The 16,430-nt window shown below is 45.0% G+C and overlaps 1 protein-coding gene across 1 annotated transcript in view; it reads right to left on the bottom strand.

Moving 5' to 3' along the window:
* LOC311141299 (single-stranded DNA-binding protein 2-like) overlaps window positions 1-7,375 on the bottom strand; it is a 106,227-nt gene extending 98,852 nt beyond the window's left edge. Inside the window, exon 1 of the mRNA XM_084176594.1 lies at window positions 7,196-7,375. Coding sequence (XP_084032720.1) covers window positions 7,196-7,247 — 52 coding nt within the window. The 5' untranslated portion in view covers window positions 7,248-7,375. The remainder of the gene's footprint in view (window positions 1-7,195) is intronic.
* Window positions 7,376-16,430: the final 9,055 nt, after the last annotated feature.

The following is a 16,430-nucleotide window of genomic DNA, read 5'->3' as shown; positions in this document are numbered from 1 at the left end:
ATGGCAGTCTGCGCCTGTGCATTGATTATCGATCACTGAACAAGGAGACGATTAGATTTAGTTATCCTCTCCCCCTCATTCCTTCAGTGATTGAGTCAATGCATGGGGCGCGCTTCTTCACTAAGCTAGATCTCAGGAGTGCATGCAACCTGGTGCGTGTTCGGGAGGGGGATGAGTAGAAGACAGCATTCAGCACTACCACGGGGCATTATGAATACCTGGTGATGCCCTACGGTTTGATGAATGCTCCATCCATCTTCCAGTCCTTTGTGAAGGAGGTGTTTCGAAACATGCTTGGTCACGGTGTGGTGGTCTACATCGATGACATCCTGGTGTATTCCGCTACGCGCACCGAGCATGTGTCCCTGGTTCGCAAGGTACTGGTCCGACTGCTGGAAAATGACCTTTATGCCAAGGCAGAGAAGTGTATGTTTTTCCAGCAGTCTGTCTCCTTCCTCGGATACCGTATTACCACCTCAGATGTGGAGATGGAGGGAGATCGCATTTCAGCCGTGCGTAATTGGCCGACTCCAACCACGGTTAAGGAGGTGCAGCACTTCCTTGGCTTTGCCAACTACTGTACTATCGGAGGTTTATCCGGGGCTTTGGCAAGGTCGCAGCTCCCATTACATCCCTGTTGAAGGGTGGGCCGTCCCGGCTCCGCTGGTCTGCTGAGGCTGACCTGGCCTTCAGGAGACTGTGGGGTCTGTTCACCTCAGCCCCGGTACTGGCCCACCCTGATCCATCACTACCGTTCGTAGTGGAGGTGGATGCGTCCGAGGTAGGGATAGGCGCTGTCCTTTCCCAACTCTCGGGCACGCCACCCAAGCTCCGCCCCTGTGCCTTCTTGTCTAAGAAGCTCAGCCCGGCAGAGCAGAACTACGACGTTGGTGATTGGGAGCTGTTGGCTGTTGTCCGAGCCTTGACCGTGTGGAGGCATTGGCTCGAAGGGGCGAAACACTCTTTCCTCGTCTGGACGGACCACCGTAATCTGGAGTACATCCGGGGAGGCTGAATCCTCGCCAGGCCAGGTGGGCCCTATTCTTCACCCAGTTTGATTTTACACTATCATACATTCCGGGTACGAAGAACGTGAAGGCAGACGCACTGTCCCGGCTGTATGACACAGAGGAGAGGCCCAGAAACAACACCCCCATACTCCCGGCCTCCTGCATTGTGGCGCCGGTAGTATGGGCGATGGATGCGGATATAGATCAGGCATTATGCACAGATCCATCTCCACCTCAGTGTCCAGCTGGGCTGCGGTACGTGCCTGCTCTTATCCGTGATCGTCTGATCTTCTGGGCACACACGTCTCCCTCCTCTGGTCACCCAGGTATCGGTCGTACAGTGCGCTGCTTGATCGGAAAGTACTGGTGGCCTACTTTGGCTAAGGATGTGAGGGTGTACGTCTCATCCTGCTCAGTGTGCACCCAGAGTAAGGCACCTAGGCACCTCCCAGCGGGTAAGTTACAACCTTTACCAGTTCCACAACTACCATTAACTCACCTTAGTATTGATTTCTTGACTGATCTTCCCCTCTCCCAAGGTAACACCACCATCCTGGTCGCTGTGGACCGCTTTTCCAAGTCCTGCCGCCTCCTTCCTAAGCCCGGTCTCCCCACGACCCTGCAGACTGCGGAGGCCCTGTTTATTCACGTCTTCCGGCACTACGGGGTGCCAGAGGATATAGTGTCCGACCGAGGTCCCCAGTTCACGTCCAAGGTTTGGAAGGCGTTCATGGAACGTCTGGGGGTCTCTGTCAGCCTGACCTCTGGGTTCCACCCAGAGTCAAATGGGCAGATGGAACGGGTAAATCAGGATGTAGGTAGGTTCCTGCGGTCCTACTGCCAGGACCAGCCGGGGGAGTGGTCGGTATTCTTGCCATGGGCAGAATATGCCCAGAACTCTCTCTGCCACTCCTTTACTAACCTAACACCATTCCAATGTGTTTTAGGTTACCAACCGGTTCTGGCACCGTGGCACCAGAGCCAGAGCGAGGCTCCTGCGGTGGATGACTGGTTTCGGCGCGCTGAAGAGACGTGGGACGCTGCCCACGTTCACCTCCAGCGCGCCGTGCGTCGTCAGAAGGCCAACGCTGACCGTCACCGCAGTGAGGCCCCGGTCTTCGTACCGGGGGATCTGGTCTGGCTCTCGACCCGGAATTTGCCTCTGCCTGCCCTGCCGGAAGCTGAGCCCGCGGTTTGTGGGGCTGTTCAAAGTCCTGAGGAGAATCAACGAGGTCACTTATAGTTTGTTACTCCCCCCTGATTACCGTATTAACCCCTCGTTTCATGTGTCTCTCCTCAGGCCGGTGGTGATTGGTCCGCTCCAAGAGTCTGAGGTACGGGAGGTTCCTCCACCTCCTCTGGACATCGAGGGGGGCCCGGCGTACTTTGTCTACTACATCCTGGATTCGAGACGTCGGGTGGGGGGCCTTCAGTACCTCGTCGAGTGGGAGGGGTACGGTCCGGAGGAACGGTGCTGGGTCCCCGTCACCATCCGGTTCGCCCTGCTCTGCGTCCTCCTGGCCGTCCCTGCTGGAGCTGCGCGTCAAGGGGGGGTATGGGGGGGGTACTGTCATGACTTCCGCCGAGGCTGCCTCCCCTCCTTGTTCGGGCAGGCTTCGGCGTTCGTCGTCACCGGCTTACTAACCACTGCCGCCCCAATTATCATCATCACATTTGTCTTGTCTTGTCAATCACACACACCTGGTTCTAATCCCCTCATTAGTCCCTGTATAAGTGTTCCCTCTGCCCCCTTGTCCTTGTGGGTGATTGTTTGAATGTGAGAGTAGTGTAGCTCGGTGGAGCTACTCGTACCATTTTGTTGCCAGGGTAGATATTTCCCCTGTGTCTATGTATTGTATGGAGATACCGTTACAGTGTATTGCCAGGGTAGATAGTTTCCCCTGTGCCTGTTTCGTTTGTCGCTATTCCAGCGTATTTTGTGTAACGAAGGAATAAACTCTGTATTCGGTGATTACCCTCCTGCGCCTGACTCCTTCCATCACACTCATCACAGTTTGCTATTCTGTTTTTCTGAAACAGACTTCATTTTCTTCATATCTAGCTTCTTTAGACCTGTCTAAAATAAATAATGGATTTATTGTGAAGGTGTAGGCTATATTACATGGATTTATTATACTTTTTTAAATGTAGATGTTCCAAATGTCAGCATTAGTGGCTTGTAGGCTATGTGTGGAAGCCAGGAGATGCTAAATGTGTTTATGTTAATTAACGGTAAATTACTGTGAGACCGACAGTTATTTGCTTGACAATCACCGGCTGACAAAATGTTGTGACCGCCACAGCCCTAGTTACAGTGGGGGAAAAAAGTATTTAGTCAGCCACCAATTGTGACTCAAGGTCTGATCTTTATTGTTGCACTCATTTTCATTCAGAAACTTCTCCTCTTCTTTCCATGGGGTGCATGGCAGTATAATCTACTCAATGAAGGTGGCGATACACAGGCCCTGGCATCTAACCAAGGAGTTAGAGAAGGAGTTCAACTTTGCCAGCCACATAGATGACAACCAACCACATCTTCTGGTAAGGGCATGTCCTCCCATTGTCTACAGTGGGGGAAAAAAGTATTTAGTCAGCCACCAATTGTGCAAGTTCTCCCACTTAAAAAGATGAGAGAGGCCTGTAATTTTCATCATAGGTACAAGTCAACTATGACAGACAAAAATGAGAAAAGAAATCCAGAAAATCACATTGTAGGATTTTTAATGAATTTATTTGCAAATTATGGTGGAAAATAAGTATTTGGTCAATAACAAAAGTTTCTCAATACTTTGTTATATACCCTTTGTTGGCAATGACACAGGTCAAACGTTTTCTGTAAGTCTTCACAAGGTTTTCACACACTGTTGCTGGTATTTTGGCCCATTCCTCCATGCAGATCTCCTCTAGAGCAGTGATGTTTTGGGGCTGTCGCTGGGCAACACAGACTTTCAACTCCCTCCAAAGATTTTCTATGGGGTTGAGATCTGGAGACTGGCTAGGCCACTCCAGGACCTTGAAATGCTTCTTACGAAGCCACTCCTTCGTTGCCCGGGCGGTGTGTTTGGGATCATTGTCATGCTGAAAGACCCAGCCACGTTTCATCTTCAATGCCCTTGCTGATGGAAGGAGGTTTTCACTCAAAATCTCACGATACATGGCCCCATTCATTCTTTCCTTTACACGGATCAGTCGTCCTGGTCCCTTTGCAGAAAAACAGCCCCAAAGCATGATGTTTCCACCCCCATGCTTCACAGTAGGTATGGTGTTCTTTGGATGCAACTCAGCATTCTTTGTCCTCCAAACACGACGAGTTGAGTTTTTACCAAAAAGTTATATTTTGGTTTCATCTGACCATATGACTTTCTCCCAATCATCCAAATGCACTCTAGCAAACTTCAGACGAGCCTGGACATGTTCTGGCTTAAGCAGGGGGACACGTCTTGCACTGCAGGATTTGAGTCCCTGCCGGCGTAGTTTGTTACTGATGGTAGGCTTTGTTACTTTGGTCCCAGCTCTCTGCAGGTCATTCACTAGGTCCCCCCGTGTGGTTCTGGGATTTTTGCTCACCGTTCTTGTGATCATTTTGACCCCACGGGGTGAGATCTTGCGTGGAGCCCCAGATCGAGGGAGATTATCAGTGGTCTTGTATGTCTTCCATTTCCTAATAATTGCTCCCACAGTTGATTTCTTCAAACCAGGCTGCTTACCTATTGCAGATTCAGTCTTCCCAGCCTGGTGCAGGTCTACAATTTTGTTTCTGGTGTCCTTTGACAGCTCTTTGGTCTTGGCCATAGTGGAGTTTGGAGTGTGACTGTTTGAGGTTGTGGACAGGTGTCTTTTATACTGATAACAAGTTCAAACAGGTGCCATTAATACAGGTAACGAGTGGAGGACAGAGGAGCCTCTTAAAGAAGAAGTTACAGGTCTGTGAGAGCCAGAAATCTTGCTTGTTTGTAGGTGACCAAATACTTATTTTCCACCATAATTTGCAAATAAATTCATTAAAAATCCTACAATGTGATTTTCAGGATTTTTTTTTCTCAATTTGTCTGTCATAGTTGACGTGTACCTATGATGAAAATTACAGGCCTCTCTCATCTTTTTAAGTGGGAGAACTTGCACAATTGGTGGCTGACTAAATACTTTTTTTCCCCACTGTATGCTGTAGCTACTTCTGTGAATGTCTGAACATTGCATTCAAAAATAAACTGGTCACATTCAGGACATAACTTTGTAAGGACTGTGTTTGTGCAAAATGTTTCTTTGAAAAAACAGCTCAAATGCTGACTGTTGCGTCAATCGAAACTGGACGTTCTAAATAAGCGTTCTAATCCCACCGAATGAGCATACGCTGCAGGGACCACTGTAGAATGATCACACCCGTTGTTGGTATGTGTGAAAAGGTTCAATTTGGCAGAAGCAATTGGGCCTGGGTAGGTTAGGGCCTGAATGTCGCAGGTGTGGATAGGGCTCGGGCTTAAAATTCATGCCCGTGCAGGGCTCTATGCTGCATCAGTTGGGCTACAGGTGATAATGCGTATTGCTAAATAACACCCCAGCCTGATAATATGGACAATTTTAGGCTAATTTTTGGAGGAGAAAATTATATTTTAATGGTGTCACCATCCTTTTATTTTTATTCGTTTTGGAGTAGAAAAGTCACCAAGGCTGCATTCAGTATGAAAAAACGTAATGAAATATTCAGTTAAACGGAAACAGTGCTGTTCTGAACGACCAGTTGAAAAACGGGGAAGGGGTTGTGTTGTGGGTTAAAAATGCACCACTGCCCTTCAAATACCTCACTCATGCCCATTGACCCCCATATAAGGGTGTTGACCCCGGAACCCATTGACCCTAACCTCCCCAATATGCAACACAAAGTTAAGCCCTTTGCAAGAATTGACTAATATTGGCCATATTCTAATAATTATTTTGTGTCTATCACCCCAATATGCAACACAAAGTTAAACCCTTGGCAATAATTGACTAATATTAGCCATATTATAATAATTATCATGCGCCTATCACAAAAGAAAAATCAAACCCTGTCGAACAGATAAAAATGTATTAGATCTTTAGAAAATCTGCTGTTTCCATTACACATGTCGCATTTTTTCTTTCAGACGTCAATTCAACCAGTGTGAGCCAAGTGCCTGGGTTAATAGAAACCTGCCTAATGTAACCAAGTTCTCCTGTCTGTCTCGCGGGAAATTGTTTCTTCTTTAGACAAGATGTGCTCACTCAACAGAGACATTCGTCGGAAATAATTCTGAGGCTACGGTATGCATAACATGATATTAATCTTTTATAAATCTTTGACAGAAATTACATTATGTTATAGGCTATGTTGACAGAAATTACACTTGAAATGCCACCGGCCGTGCACTGGCGACAATGCGTTAATTATTTGCTCAACTGAAGAACACATTGTTGGTTGCAATGTGCATGCATTGTATAGTTATATAGTTATAACATGTTTTTCGAAAATGTACATAAGCTTATTGTTTAGGCACCTTGACCAGTATGCTACGCTAGACTATGCAAGTAAAAAGTCAGGTAATGGTTATGGTAGCTTAATAATGATGACAGATACCACATTAGGCTATGCTGGCAATTTATTTGCCTGTCTGTCTGTGTCAGCTGCTGCTAGCTGCGAGGTACTGTAGCTTGCAATGGATGGGTTGATTGAACTAACAGCGATAGTGTTACCTGCTTGTCAACTTAATGCAAAGATAACTTCTACTCACAACAATATGCACTACGTGGGCATGTAAGCGTGCATAAAGCTCTACTGAAAAACTTGAACATAACAGTTGCCTAGACTTTACAACAGCTACCTCTACAGCCAGTATAATGTTTTTGCATACTATATAGTGAATTAACGCTAAACTGACTAACTGTAGATTGATAAGCATTGCTGTCAAAAATATAGACTATGTCGCAGAAAGACTAGCCTAGTATAATGGGAAAAGGTGTCCTAAGAACCACGGTCATGTAAATCGGCTAGCCTCGTGCATATATTCTATTTCACATGATGTTCTATTGTAATCTTTCTCGTAATATCCAGAATGTATAAAGAAATTGACATGGTCAACTTTTAAAGCCGTGCAAAGCCCCAATCATGCCTCTATCAGTCTCTTGCAATGTCTCTCTTCTCCGACAGCAGCTCCGTGTGTGACTGCCACGGACGCTCATTAACTTTCTCAATCCTCCCTCATTGCCGCGGTTTCCCCCCATAAATAAAACTTACTTTTCTCTTGCTTGGCTGTCGGACGGCACGTTGTTACTCTTGCCTTTGGCGTACATGCTTGCAGAGAGCTCCGATTGTCACGCACCTGTCAACCCATCACAACCTCCCTGGGTACAGCCCCATCACCATGGTGACACAAGCAACGTCGCTTGCCATTGGATGTCCTGGTATTTGAGCACACCCATTTTCTGTGGTAAACGGCAGTGACTGACAGTTTGCTGGCCACACCCTTCCTTATAATTCCCCCAGAACCTCCCTCTCTCCCCCTCCCTCCTCTCCCCCCCTCCCTCCCCTGCATTATCTCTGTCTGTCTGTCTGTCTGTCTGTCTGTCTGTCTGTCTGTCTGTCTGTCTGTCTGTCTCTCTCTCTCTCTCTCTCTCTCTCTCTCTCTCTCTCTCTCTCTCTCTCTCTCTCTCTCTCTCTCTCTCTCTCTCTCTCCTTCCGTCTGCCTTGCCTGTGTGTGCCGCTCTCCCTGGCGCTTGCACTCACATACACGCATACACACAGAGAAGCACACACTCACGCAGCCTCACACACACGCACACACAGAGACAAGCACTCAAGCATGCACTCTCTCTCTCTCTCTCTCTCTCTCTTTTTTTTCTCTCTTTCTCTCTCTTTCTTTCTCACACACACCCGCACTCCCTCCCTCCATTCTAATCTCTGAGTGCAAGGGGGATTTGAAACAGTCCGAGTAGGATTTTAAACAACTGGCTGCTCCTTTAATAGACAATCACACCCTCTACAATCACACCCGACGCACAGACAGCGCATTGCGCAAACAACCCTCGCAAATATGAACTGGAATTACATGGGACTATTACATAGCCAATGTTGAATTTGGGAATGGGTGTAGAATGGAAGAGACTGGCGAACAGAGGTTAGAGATCCAACAACATTCTGTAGTGTTGTATTCCCTCCTCATGTGAGCCAATTACACACAATGTAAACAAAACAATGAAATGCATCATTTTCACAATGGCAACATTTTGAATAATCCACTTTGGTAGGCTAACTCATCTCTTGTCCATGCTGTTTTCAGTTCAATCCGTTAAAGGCAATAGTGTAGATCTCTCCACCCTCTCAGTTGACACAAGTTGACACCTTGTGAATGACTGTAACAGGGAGCAATAGAACCTGAAGTGTTGGGAACAGAAACGATCACTGACTTATTTGTTCATTTGAGTCCCCTCTCATCAGTCGATTATCAATGGATTTGCGTAATACAAATCTTGCTATATTTTCCCATTTTTATATGTGATTTAGACAGCACTGATTCTTCTGTAGAGGCAGTAGAAGAACAAGGAGGTATCCAATCTGAAACATGTGTTGCAGTATGTAGCCTATACTGTATACACTGAACAAAAATATGAAAGCAATATGTAGTGTTGATCCCATGTTTCATGAGCTGAAATAAAAGATCCCAGAAATGTTCCATACACACAAAAATCGTACATCCATGTTAGTGAGCATTTCTTCTTTGCCAAGATAATCCATCCACCTGACAAGTGTGGCATATCAAGAAGATGATTAAACAGCATAATCATTACACAGGTGCACCTTGTGCTGGGGACAATAAAAGGCCACTCTAACATGTGCAGTTTTGTCACACAACACAATGCCATAGATGTCTCATGTTTTGAGGGAGCGTGCAATTGGCATGCTGACTGCAGGAATGTCCACCTGAGCTGTTGCCAGACAATTTAATGTTAATTTCTCTACCATAAGCCACCTCCAACAGCATTTGAGAGAATTTGTCAGTACGTCCAACCGGCCTCACAACTGCAGACAACGTGTATGGCGTTGTGTGGGCTAGCGGTTTGCTGATGTCAACATTGTGAACAGAGAGCCCCATGGTGGCGGTGGGGTTATGGTATGGGCACGCATAAGCTACGGACAATGAACACAATTGCATTTTATCGATGGCAATTTGAATGCACAGAGATACCGTGACGAGATCTTGAGGCCCATTGTTGTGCCATTCATCCGCTGCCATCACCTCATGTTTCAGTATAATGCACGGCCCCATGTCGCAAGGATCTGTACACAATTCTTGAAAGCTGAAAATGTCCCAGTTCTTCCATTGCCTGCATACTCACCTGACACGTCACCCACTGAGCATGTTTGGTATACTCTGGATCGACGTGTACAACCTCGTGATCCAGTTCCCGCCAATATCCAGCAACTTCGCACAGCCATTGAAGAGGAGTGGGACAACAATCCACATGCCACAATCAACAGCCTGACCAACTTTATGTGTAGGAGATGTGTCACACTGCATGTGGCAAATGGTGGTCACACCTGGTACTGACTGGTTTTCTGATCCACATCCCTACCTTTTTTTTAAGGTGTCTGTGAAATACATAGATTAGGGCCTAATGAATTTATTTCAATTGACTGATTTCCTTAAATTAACTGTAAATCAGTAAAATCTTTGAAATTGTTGCATGTTGCGTTTCAATTTTTGTTCAGTATACTTTAGCAGAGATCAAATGCTAAGTTATGCTACCCGCGAGCTAACATCCAGGGTTCACTTCACTGTCATGATGTACTTATCGCAAATCCACTGAGAGAAAGAGATGGCTTTCGTTTCGATTCAGTGCCTCTGCAAATTTGGACCTAGTATATAACTGAAAAATATAAAGTGCTGCATCCCAACGGGTAGTCTCTGGAGGACTGCTCCTCCTGTGTGTGTATGTGTGCGTGTATGTGTGTGCGCGTGTATCTGTGTCTGTGCCTTTGTGTGTGTGTGTGTGTGTGTGTGTGTGTATGTGTGTGTGTGTGTGTGTGCGTGCGTGAGTTTGTGTAATCAAGGGCACAGAACAGGGCAGCAGTGTTTACCCTTACGTAAAGCTCCGGCGATGTGACCCAGTTGGAATGGATGCACACTGTCTCTCTCCCTCCCTCTCTCTGTATCTCTCTCCCTCATTCTGCTCCTCCACTCACTCTCTGCACCTTCTCACTCGCCCCTCTCTCTGTTTATCTCTATCCTTCTTTGTTTCTCCTCCTCCCCTCTCTTTCTCTCTTTCTCTCCTCTCCCCTCTCTCTGATTCTCTCTCGCGCTCCTCTCTCTCTCCTCTCTGTTCCTCTCGGTTTCTCTCTCTCCATCTCTTTTTCTCCCCCCCTCTTTCTCTCCTCTCTCTCCTTTCCTCTCTGTTTCTCCCTCTCCTCTCTCCCCTCTCTGTTTCTCCCTCTCCTCTCTCCCCTCTCTGTTTCTCCCTCTCCTCTCTCTCCTTTCCTATCTGTTTCTCCTTCTCCTCTCTCCCCTCTCTGTTTCTCCCTCTCCTCTCTCTCCTTTCCTCTCTGTTTCTCCCTCTCCTCTCTCCTTTCCTCTCTGTTTCTCCCTCTCCTCTCTCCTCTCTGTTTCTCTCCACCCCCCTCCACCTTCCCTCCCTCCCTCCCCCCCCACACTCTCTCTCTCTCTCTCTCCTCTCTCTCTCTCTGTATCTAGTGAAGCTCATCCCTCAGGAGAGAGACGGCGGTTCTATTTCAGACTAGCAGAACTTTCGGTTTTGGGATGAGTCCCTTGGGGGCTGATCGCTATGACAACGAATCACAGGCGACAACCGTGTGTTTGAGAAGATAGAAAGGAGGATAGGAGGGGTTAGGGAAAAGGAGGAGGGTGTGTGGGGTTCAGATTATACTGAACAAAAATATAAACGCAACAAGCAACAATTTCAAAGATTTTACTGAGTTACAGTTCATATAAGGAAATCAGTCAATTGAAAAAAATCTATGGATTTCACATGACTGGGAATTCAGATATGCATCTGTAAATCACTGATACCTTAAAAAAAGTAGGGGAGTGGATCAGAAATGCAGTAAGTATCTGGTATGACCACCATTTGCCTCATGCAGCGTGACACATCTCCTACATATAGAGTTGATCAGGCTGTTGATTGTGGCCTGTGGAATGTTGTCCCACTCCTCTTCAATGGCTGTGCAAAGTTGCTGGATATTGACAGGAACTAGAACACGCTGTCGTACACGTTGATCCAGAGCATCCCAAACATGCTCAATGGGTAACATGTCTGGTGAGTATGCAGGCCATTGAAGAACTGGGACATTTTCAGCTTCCAAGAATTGTGTACAGATCCTTGCGACATTGAGCCGTGCATTATCATGCTGAAACATGAGGTGATGGCGACGGATGAATGGCACGACAATGGGCCTCAGTATCTCGTCACGGTATCTCTGTGCATTCAAATTCCCATCGATAAAATGCAGTTGTGTTCATTGTCCGTAGCTTATGCCTGCCCATACCATAACCCCACCTCCACCATGGGGCACTCTGTTCACAAACGTTGACATCAGCAAACCGCTTGCCCACACAACGCCATACACGTGATCTGCGGTTGTGAGGCCGGTTGGACATACTGCCAAATTCTCTAAAACGGCGTTGGAGGTGGCTTATGGTAGAGAAATTAACATTCAATTCTCTGACAACAGCTCTGGTGGACATTCCTGCAGTTAGCATGCCAATTGCACGCTCCCTCAAAACTTGAGACATCTTTGGCATTGTGTTGTGTGACAATACTGCACATTTTAGAGTGGCCTTTTATTGCCCCCAGCACAAGGTGCACCTGTGTAATGATCATGCTCTTTAATCATCTTCTTGATATGCCACACCTGTCAGGTGGATGGATTATCTTGGAAAAGGAGAAACGCTCACTAACAGGGATGTAAACACATTTGTGCACAACATTTGAGATAAATAAGCTTTTTGTGCGTATGGAAAATTTCTGGGATCTTTTATTTCAACTCATGAAACATGGGACCAACACTTTACATGTTGCGTTTATATTTTTGTTCAGTGTATACACAGGCATATTTTGAGAAAATACAATATTTAAGGCATGAGTAAATGTTTTGCTTGTGCTATGGGTGAAACACTTATGTAGTAATGACTCCCACTCAGGTTCGCAAATCATTAGGCCAAATCACCACAAAATTGTTAGATGTCCCTCTGAAAACAGGTGTGTGTGTGTGTGTGTATCACAACAGCTTGAGGGCAGTTAGATAGGAGAGACAGAAAGTGGGAAGGAGAGATAGAGAGATATAAATAAGGAAGGAGAGATAGAGAGATATAAATAAGGATGGAGAGATAGAGAGATATAAATAAGGATGGAGAGATAGAGAGATATAAATAAGGAAGGAGAGATAGAGAGATATAAATAAGGAAGGAGAGATAGAGAGATATAAATAAGGATGGAGAGATAGAGAGATATACATAAGGAAGGAGAGATAGAGAGATATAAATAAGGATGGAGAGATAGAGAGATATAAATAAGGAAGGAGAGATAGAGAGATATAAATAAGGATGGAGAGATAGAGAGATATACATAAGGAAGGAGAGATAGAGAGATATAAATAAGGATGGAGAGATAGAGAGATATAAATAAGGAAGGAGAGATAGAGAGATATAAATAAGGAAGGAGAGATAGAGAGATATAAATAAGGAAGGAGAGATAGCGAGATATAAATAAGGATGGAGAGATAGAGAGATATAAATAAGGAAGGAGAGATAGAGAGATATAAATAAGGAAGGAGAGATAGAGAGATATAAATAAGGATGGAGAGATAGAGAGATATAGATCAGGAGGGAGGGACGGAGGGATCATTCTCTGCATTCCTTGTCGATATGTGCTGCTCTGATCTTCTGACTGGTAATGAACAGCTCCTCTCTACAGAATTCACCTCCATGTCCACCTGGGCTGTTGAGTGGCTTCTACAGAGGGTACCAGAGAGGAGGAGATCATGGGACATCGAAGGGGATCACCATAACCCCATGGAGGCGGCGTGGGTGGAGTCCCATAGAGGCTGCTGGGGTAATGGTGTGAGGCCTGGCATCTGCAGATATACTCCATCGTCTGTGCCTTAGCTTCCTTCCCATTGACTGGACCTGTGTATTCACTGGGCCTGCGGTAGCTATCAGGGCTAAGCCCCAGCACGTCACACTACAACTCCAGTTACTGCTCAGAACAGAACAGCCACACTGGAAAGGAAGCCATCCGCTACAGAGAGCGAGAGAGTCTTTGTCCCAAATGGTACCCTAGTAGGGCTCTGGTCAAAAGTAGTGCACTATGTAGGGAATAGGGTGACATTTGGGATGCAGCCACAGAGGGTGTGATGCCCTGCATGGAGACTTACAGTCACAACGTGAAGGGAATGTTCAGACTCACTCCCATCCCCAAACACACACTTACTGTAAGTGCTAAAGATTGTATAGTAGAGGAGGCTGGTGGGAGGAGCTATAGGAGGATGGGCTCATTGTAATGGCTGGAATGGAATAAATCGAACAGTATCAAATACATCAAACATATGGAAACCATGTTTGACTCCGTTCCATATATTACATTCCAGCCATTACAATGAGCACATCCTCTTATAGCTCCTCCCACCAGCCTACTCTGTTGTATAGTATATTGATGTTAAATCATGCTGTGAACTCAGTACAGATGTACAAAAGGTTATATGTTGAGGGTTCAATACTTGACTTCAATGCAATTGTTATTTAGTTCATTTTGGACCCTTCTGCAATAAAAAAAAATATATAGTCAAACTTAGTTAAACCACCTTACATTGTGTTTGGGGTCAAACTAACAATTCATTTTTACAATAGCTCTATTCCATTATAGTTCTACCATGATGTATTAAGCATTGGTAACAGGCACCAAAAGCAACAGTGAAATTGACTCACAGGATTGTTATTGAGAAATCATCTGTGTATCTATATTTGGACCACTTTATCTTACCCACCAGGTTCTCCTCCTGAAATGGGATGGGAATAGGCAAATAAACAACGATGTGAACAGTCAGGGACATGTTGTCTCTCTAGTTTCCCCGCTCCCACTCCCTCTTTCTCTCTCCACTCTGTCTTTCTCTGTCTCACTCTACCTCCTGTTTTTTTCTTCCTTCACATCCTCTCTGTTTGTTTCACTCTCCCTTACTCACTATTCCCCCCACCTCAGCATGATTCGTTTCAGTGTGCTGGGGTGACCTGCCACCGCAAAATGAGAGCCACAGAGAGTGCTGGAAAAAAAAAAGACAGTGAGTGAGAGAAAACATCTCTGAAAACTGAGCCCACCATCTTCTACATTCATTAGTAAATTGATTATTCATTGCGATAAGAATCTGATATCATGTGAGTCTGTGCACAAGATCTGGGGCAACATATTTTGTCGTCTTCTCTCTCTCTCTCTCTCTCTCTCTCTCTCTCTCTCTCTCTCTACATCCAAGGCCTTTCCTTCCCCTTTGGTTTCCACCAAGCCACAGTCTGCAGAACCCAACCCACAGTCTTGTCTGAGGTCATCTATTTCAGGGTGTCTAGACGCTTCAGACTGTCACAACTTTTTTATGTAGATTTGGGGAACAGCTACATGTCAGAAAGCTGAGCTGCACTAGGGGCACAGACCAAGACACGAACACAATGGATCTGTCATCTGTCTTTCAGCAACTGCTGCAACATTTGGCAAACAGCCCTATTTTTACAAGAGGGTAGATATGTGATCTTATATTTCCACTGAGAGTGACTGTTAGCAAGGACACTAATTAGCAAATGATTACACTCTCACATGAAAGAGCTACTGGAGAATAATTGGCACTGAAGTTACCAAGAGCTTCAGGGTCTGTAAATAATTTAGAGTGAACAATAATACACCTTGTCACACAGTGTCTTTATTTGGTTAAACACACACAAGACACAATGGAGAACGCGTCATTGTTTCATTTGAACCCCCATGACTGGATTCCATGACCTATGTTTGCTCAGTTCAAGAATGCTGGTGCAACCTACCTAAGTGTTACGTAAGGTGTATGTCTCAGGGTTAACATATTCATCAACTGACATAAATAGGTTCCCACTGTGCAATAAATTGTTGATTCAACGTTGTTTCCGCGTCATTTCAACCAAACAAATCTATATGATGATGTTGAATCAAACTGATTGGATTTGCAAGAAGTCATCTACTTATGAGCATTTTTTTTTTAATCACCCAACTTTTAATCTAAATCCAGTGGTGTAAAGTACTTAAGTAAAAATACTTTAAAGTACTACTTAAGTAGTTTTTTGGGGGGTATCTGTACTTTACTTTACTATTTATATTTTTGACAATTTTTACTTTTACTTCACTACATTCCTAAAGAAAATAATGTACTTTATACTACATACATTTTCCCTGACACCCAAAAGTACTCGTTACAATTTGAATGCTTAGCAGGACTGGAAAATGGTCCAATGCACGCACTTATCAAGAGAACATCCCTGGTCATCCCTACTGCCTCTGATCTGGCGGACTCACTAAGCACAAATGCTTCGCTTGTAAATTATGTCTGAGTGTTGGAGTGTGCCCTTGCCTATCCGTAAATTTAAAAAACAAGAAAATGGTGCCGTCTGGTTTGCTTAATATAAGGGATTTGAAATGATTTATACCAATACTTTTACTTTTGATACTTAAGTATATTTTAGCAATTACATTTACTTTTGGTACTTACTTTTAGACTTTTACTCAAGTAGTATTTTACTGGGTGACTTTCACCTTTACTCGAGTCATGTTATATTAAAGTATCATTACTTTTACTCAAGTATGACAATTGGGTACTTTTTTCACCACTGCCTAAATCCAATGACACGGTGAAACGTTTTGTTGATTTCATCTTGAATTCACCTTAGTTAAAAAATCTACCAATGTAAATCAAAACTAGACATTGAACTGATGTCTGTGCCCAGTCAGTTATTATTAAATGTTGAGAGGAGAAAGTATGTTAGTACTATAGTACAATATAGACAGGTATCTATAGAAGAAGATAGTAAGAGTATTTCACAGGGCCTCGGCCCAAGGCTGGCAGCCACTTCTGCTCTGCAAGGTTTTCAGGCAATCTGCAAGGATCTCTGTGGTCTGCTGGAAGTAGAAGTCCCAGTATGGGGCGTGTTGAAACTGCCTGCTCTAAACAACATTTGCTGTTCTCCCCTCTCCCTCTCCCTCTCCTCCCTCAGACCGGAAGCTCCTCCTGTTTGCAGCCAGAGTAGTTTTTTTCTTCTTTTGAGGGCGGGAAAGTTACAGCCAGGGCTTCCTCTCCGCGACTGTGTTCATGTTGGTGATTTGTATTAAATTGACAACTTCTAGTATGGGTAAACCTCTAACAGTGTGCGGAGAAAAACACTTTTTACT

This window comes from Coregonus lavaretus (assembly GCF_964263955.1).
Source record: "Coregonus lavaretus genome assembly, chromosome: 14".
Lineage (NCBI taxonomy): Eukaryota > Metazoa > Chordata > Actinopteri > Salmoniformes > Salmonidae > Coregonus > Coregonus lavaretus.
The sequence above is the reverse complement of the archived record's forward strand: the minus strand, read 5'-3'. Positions and strand labels throughout refer to the sequence as shown.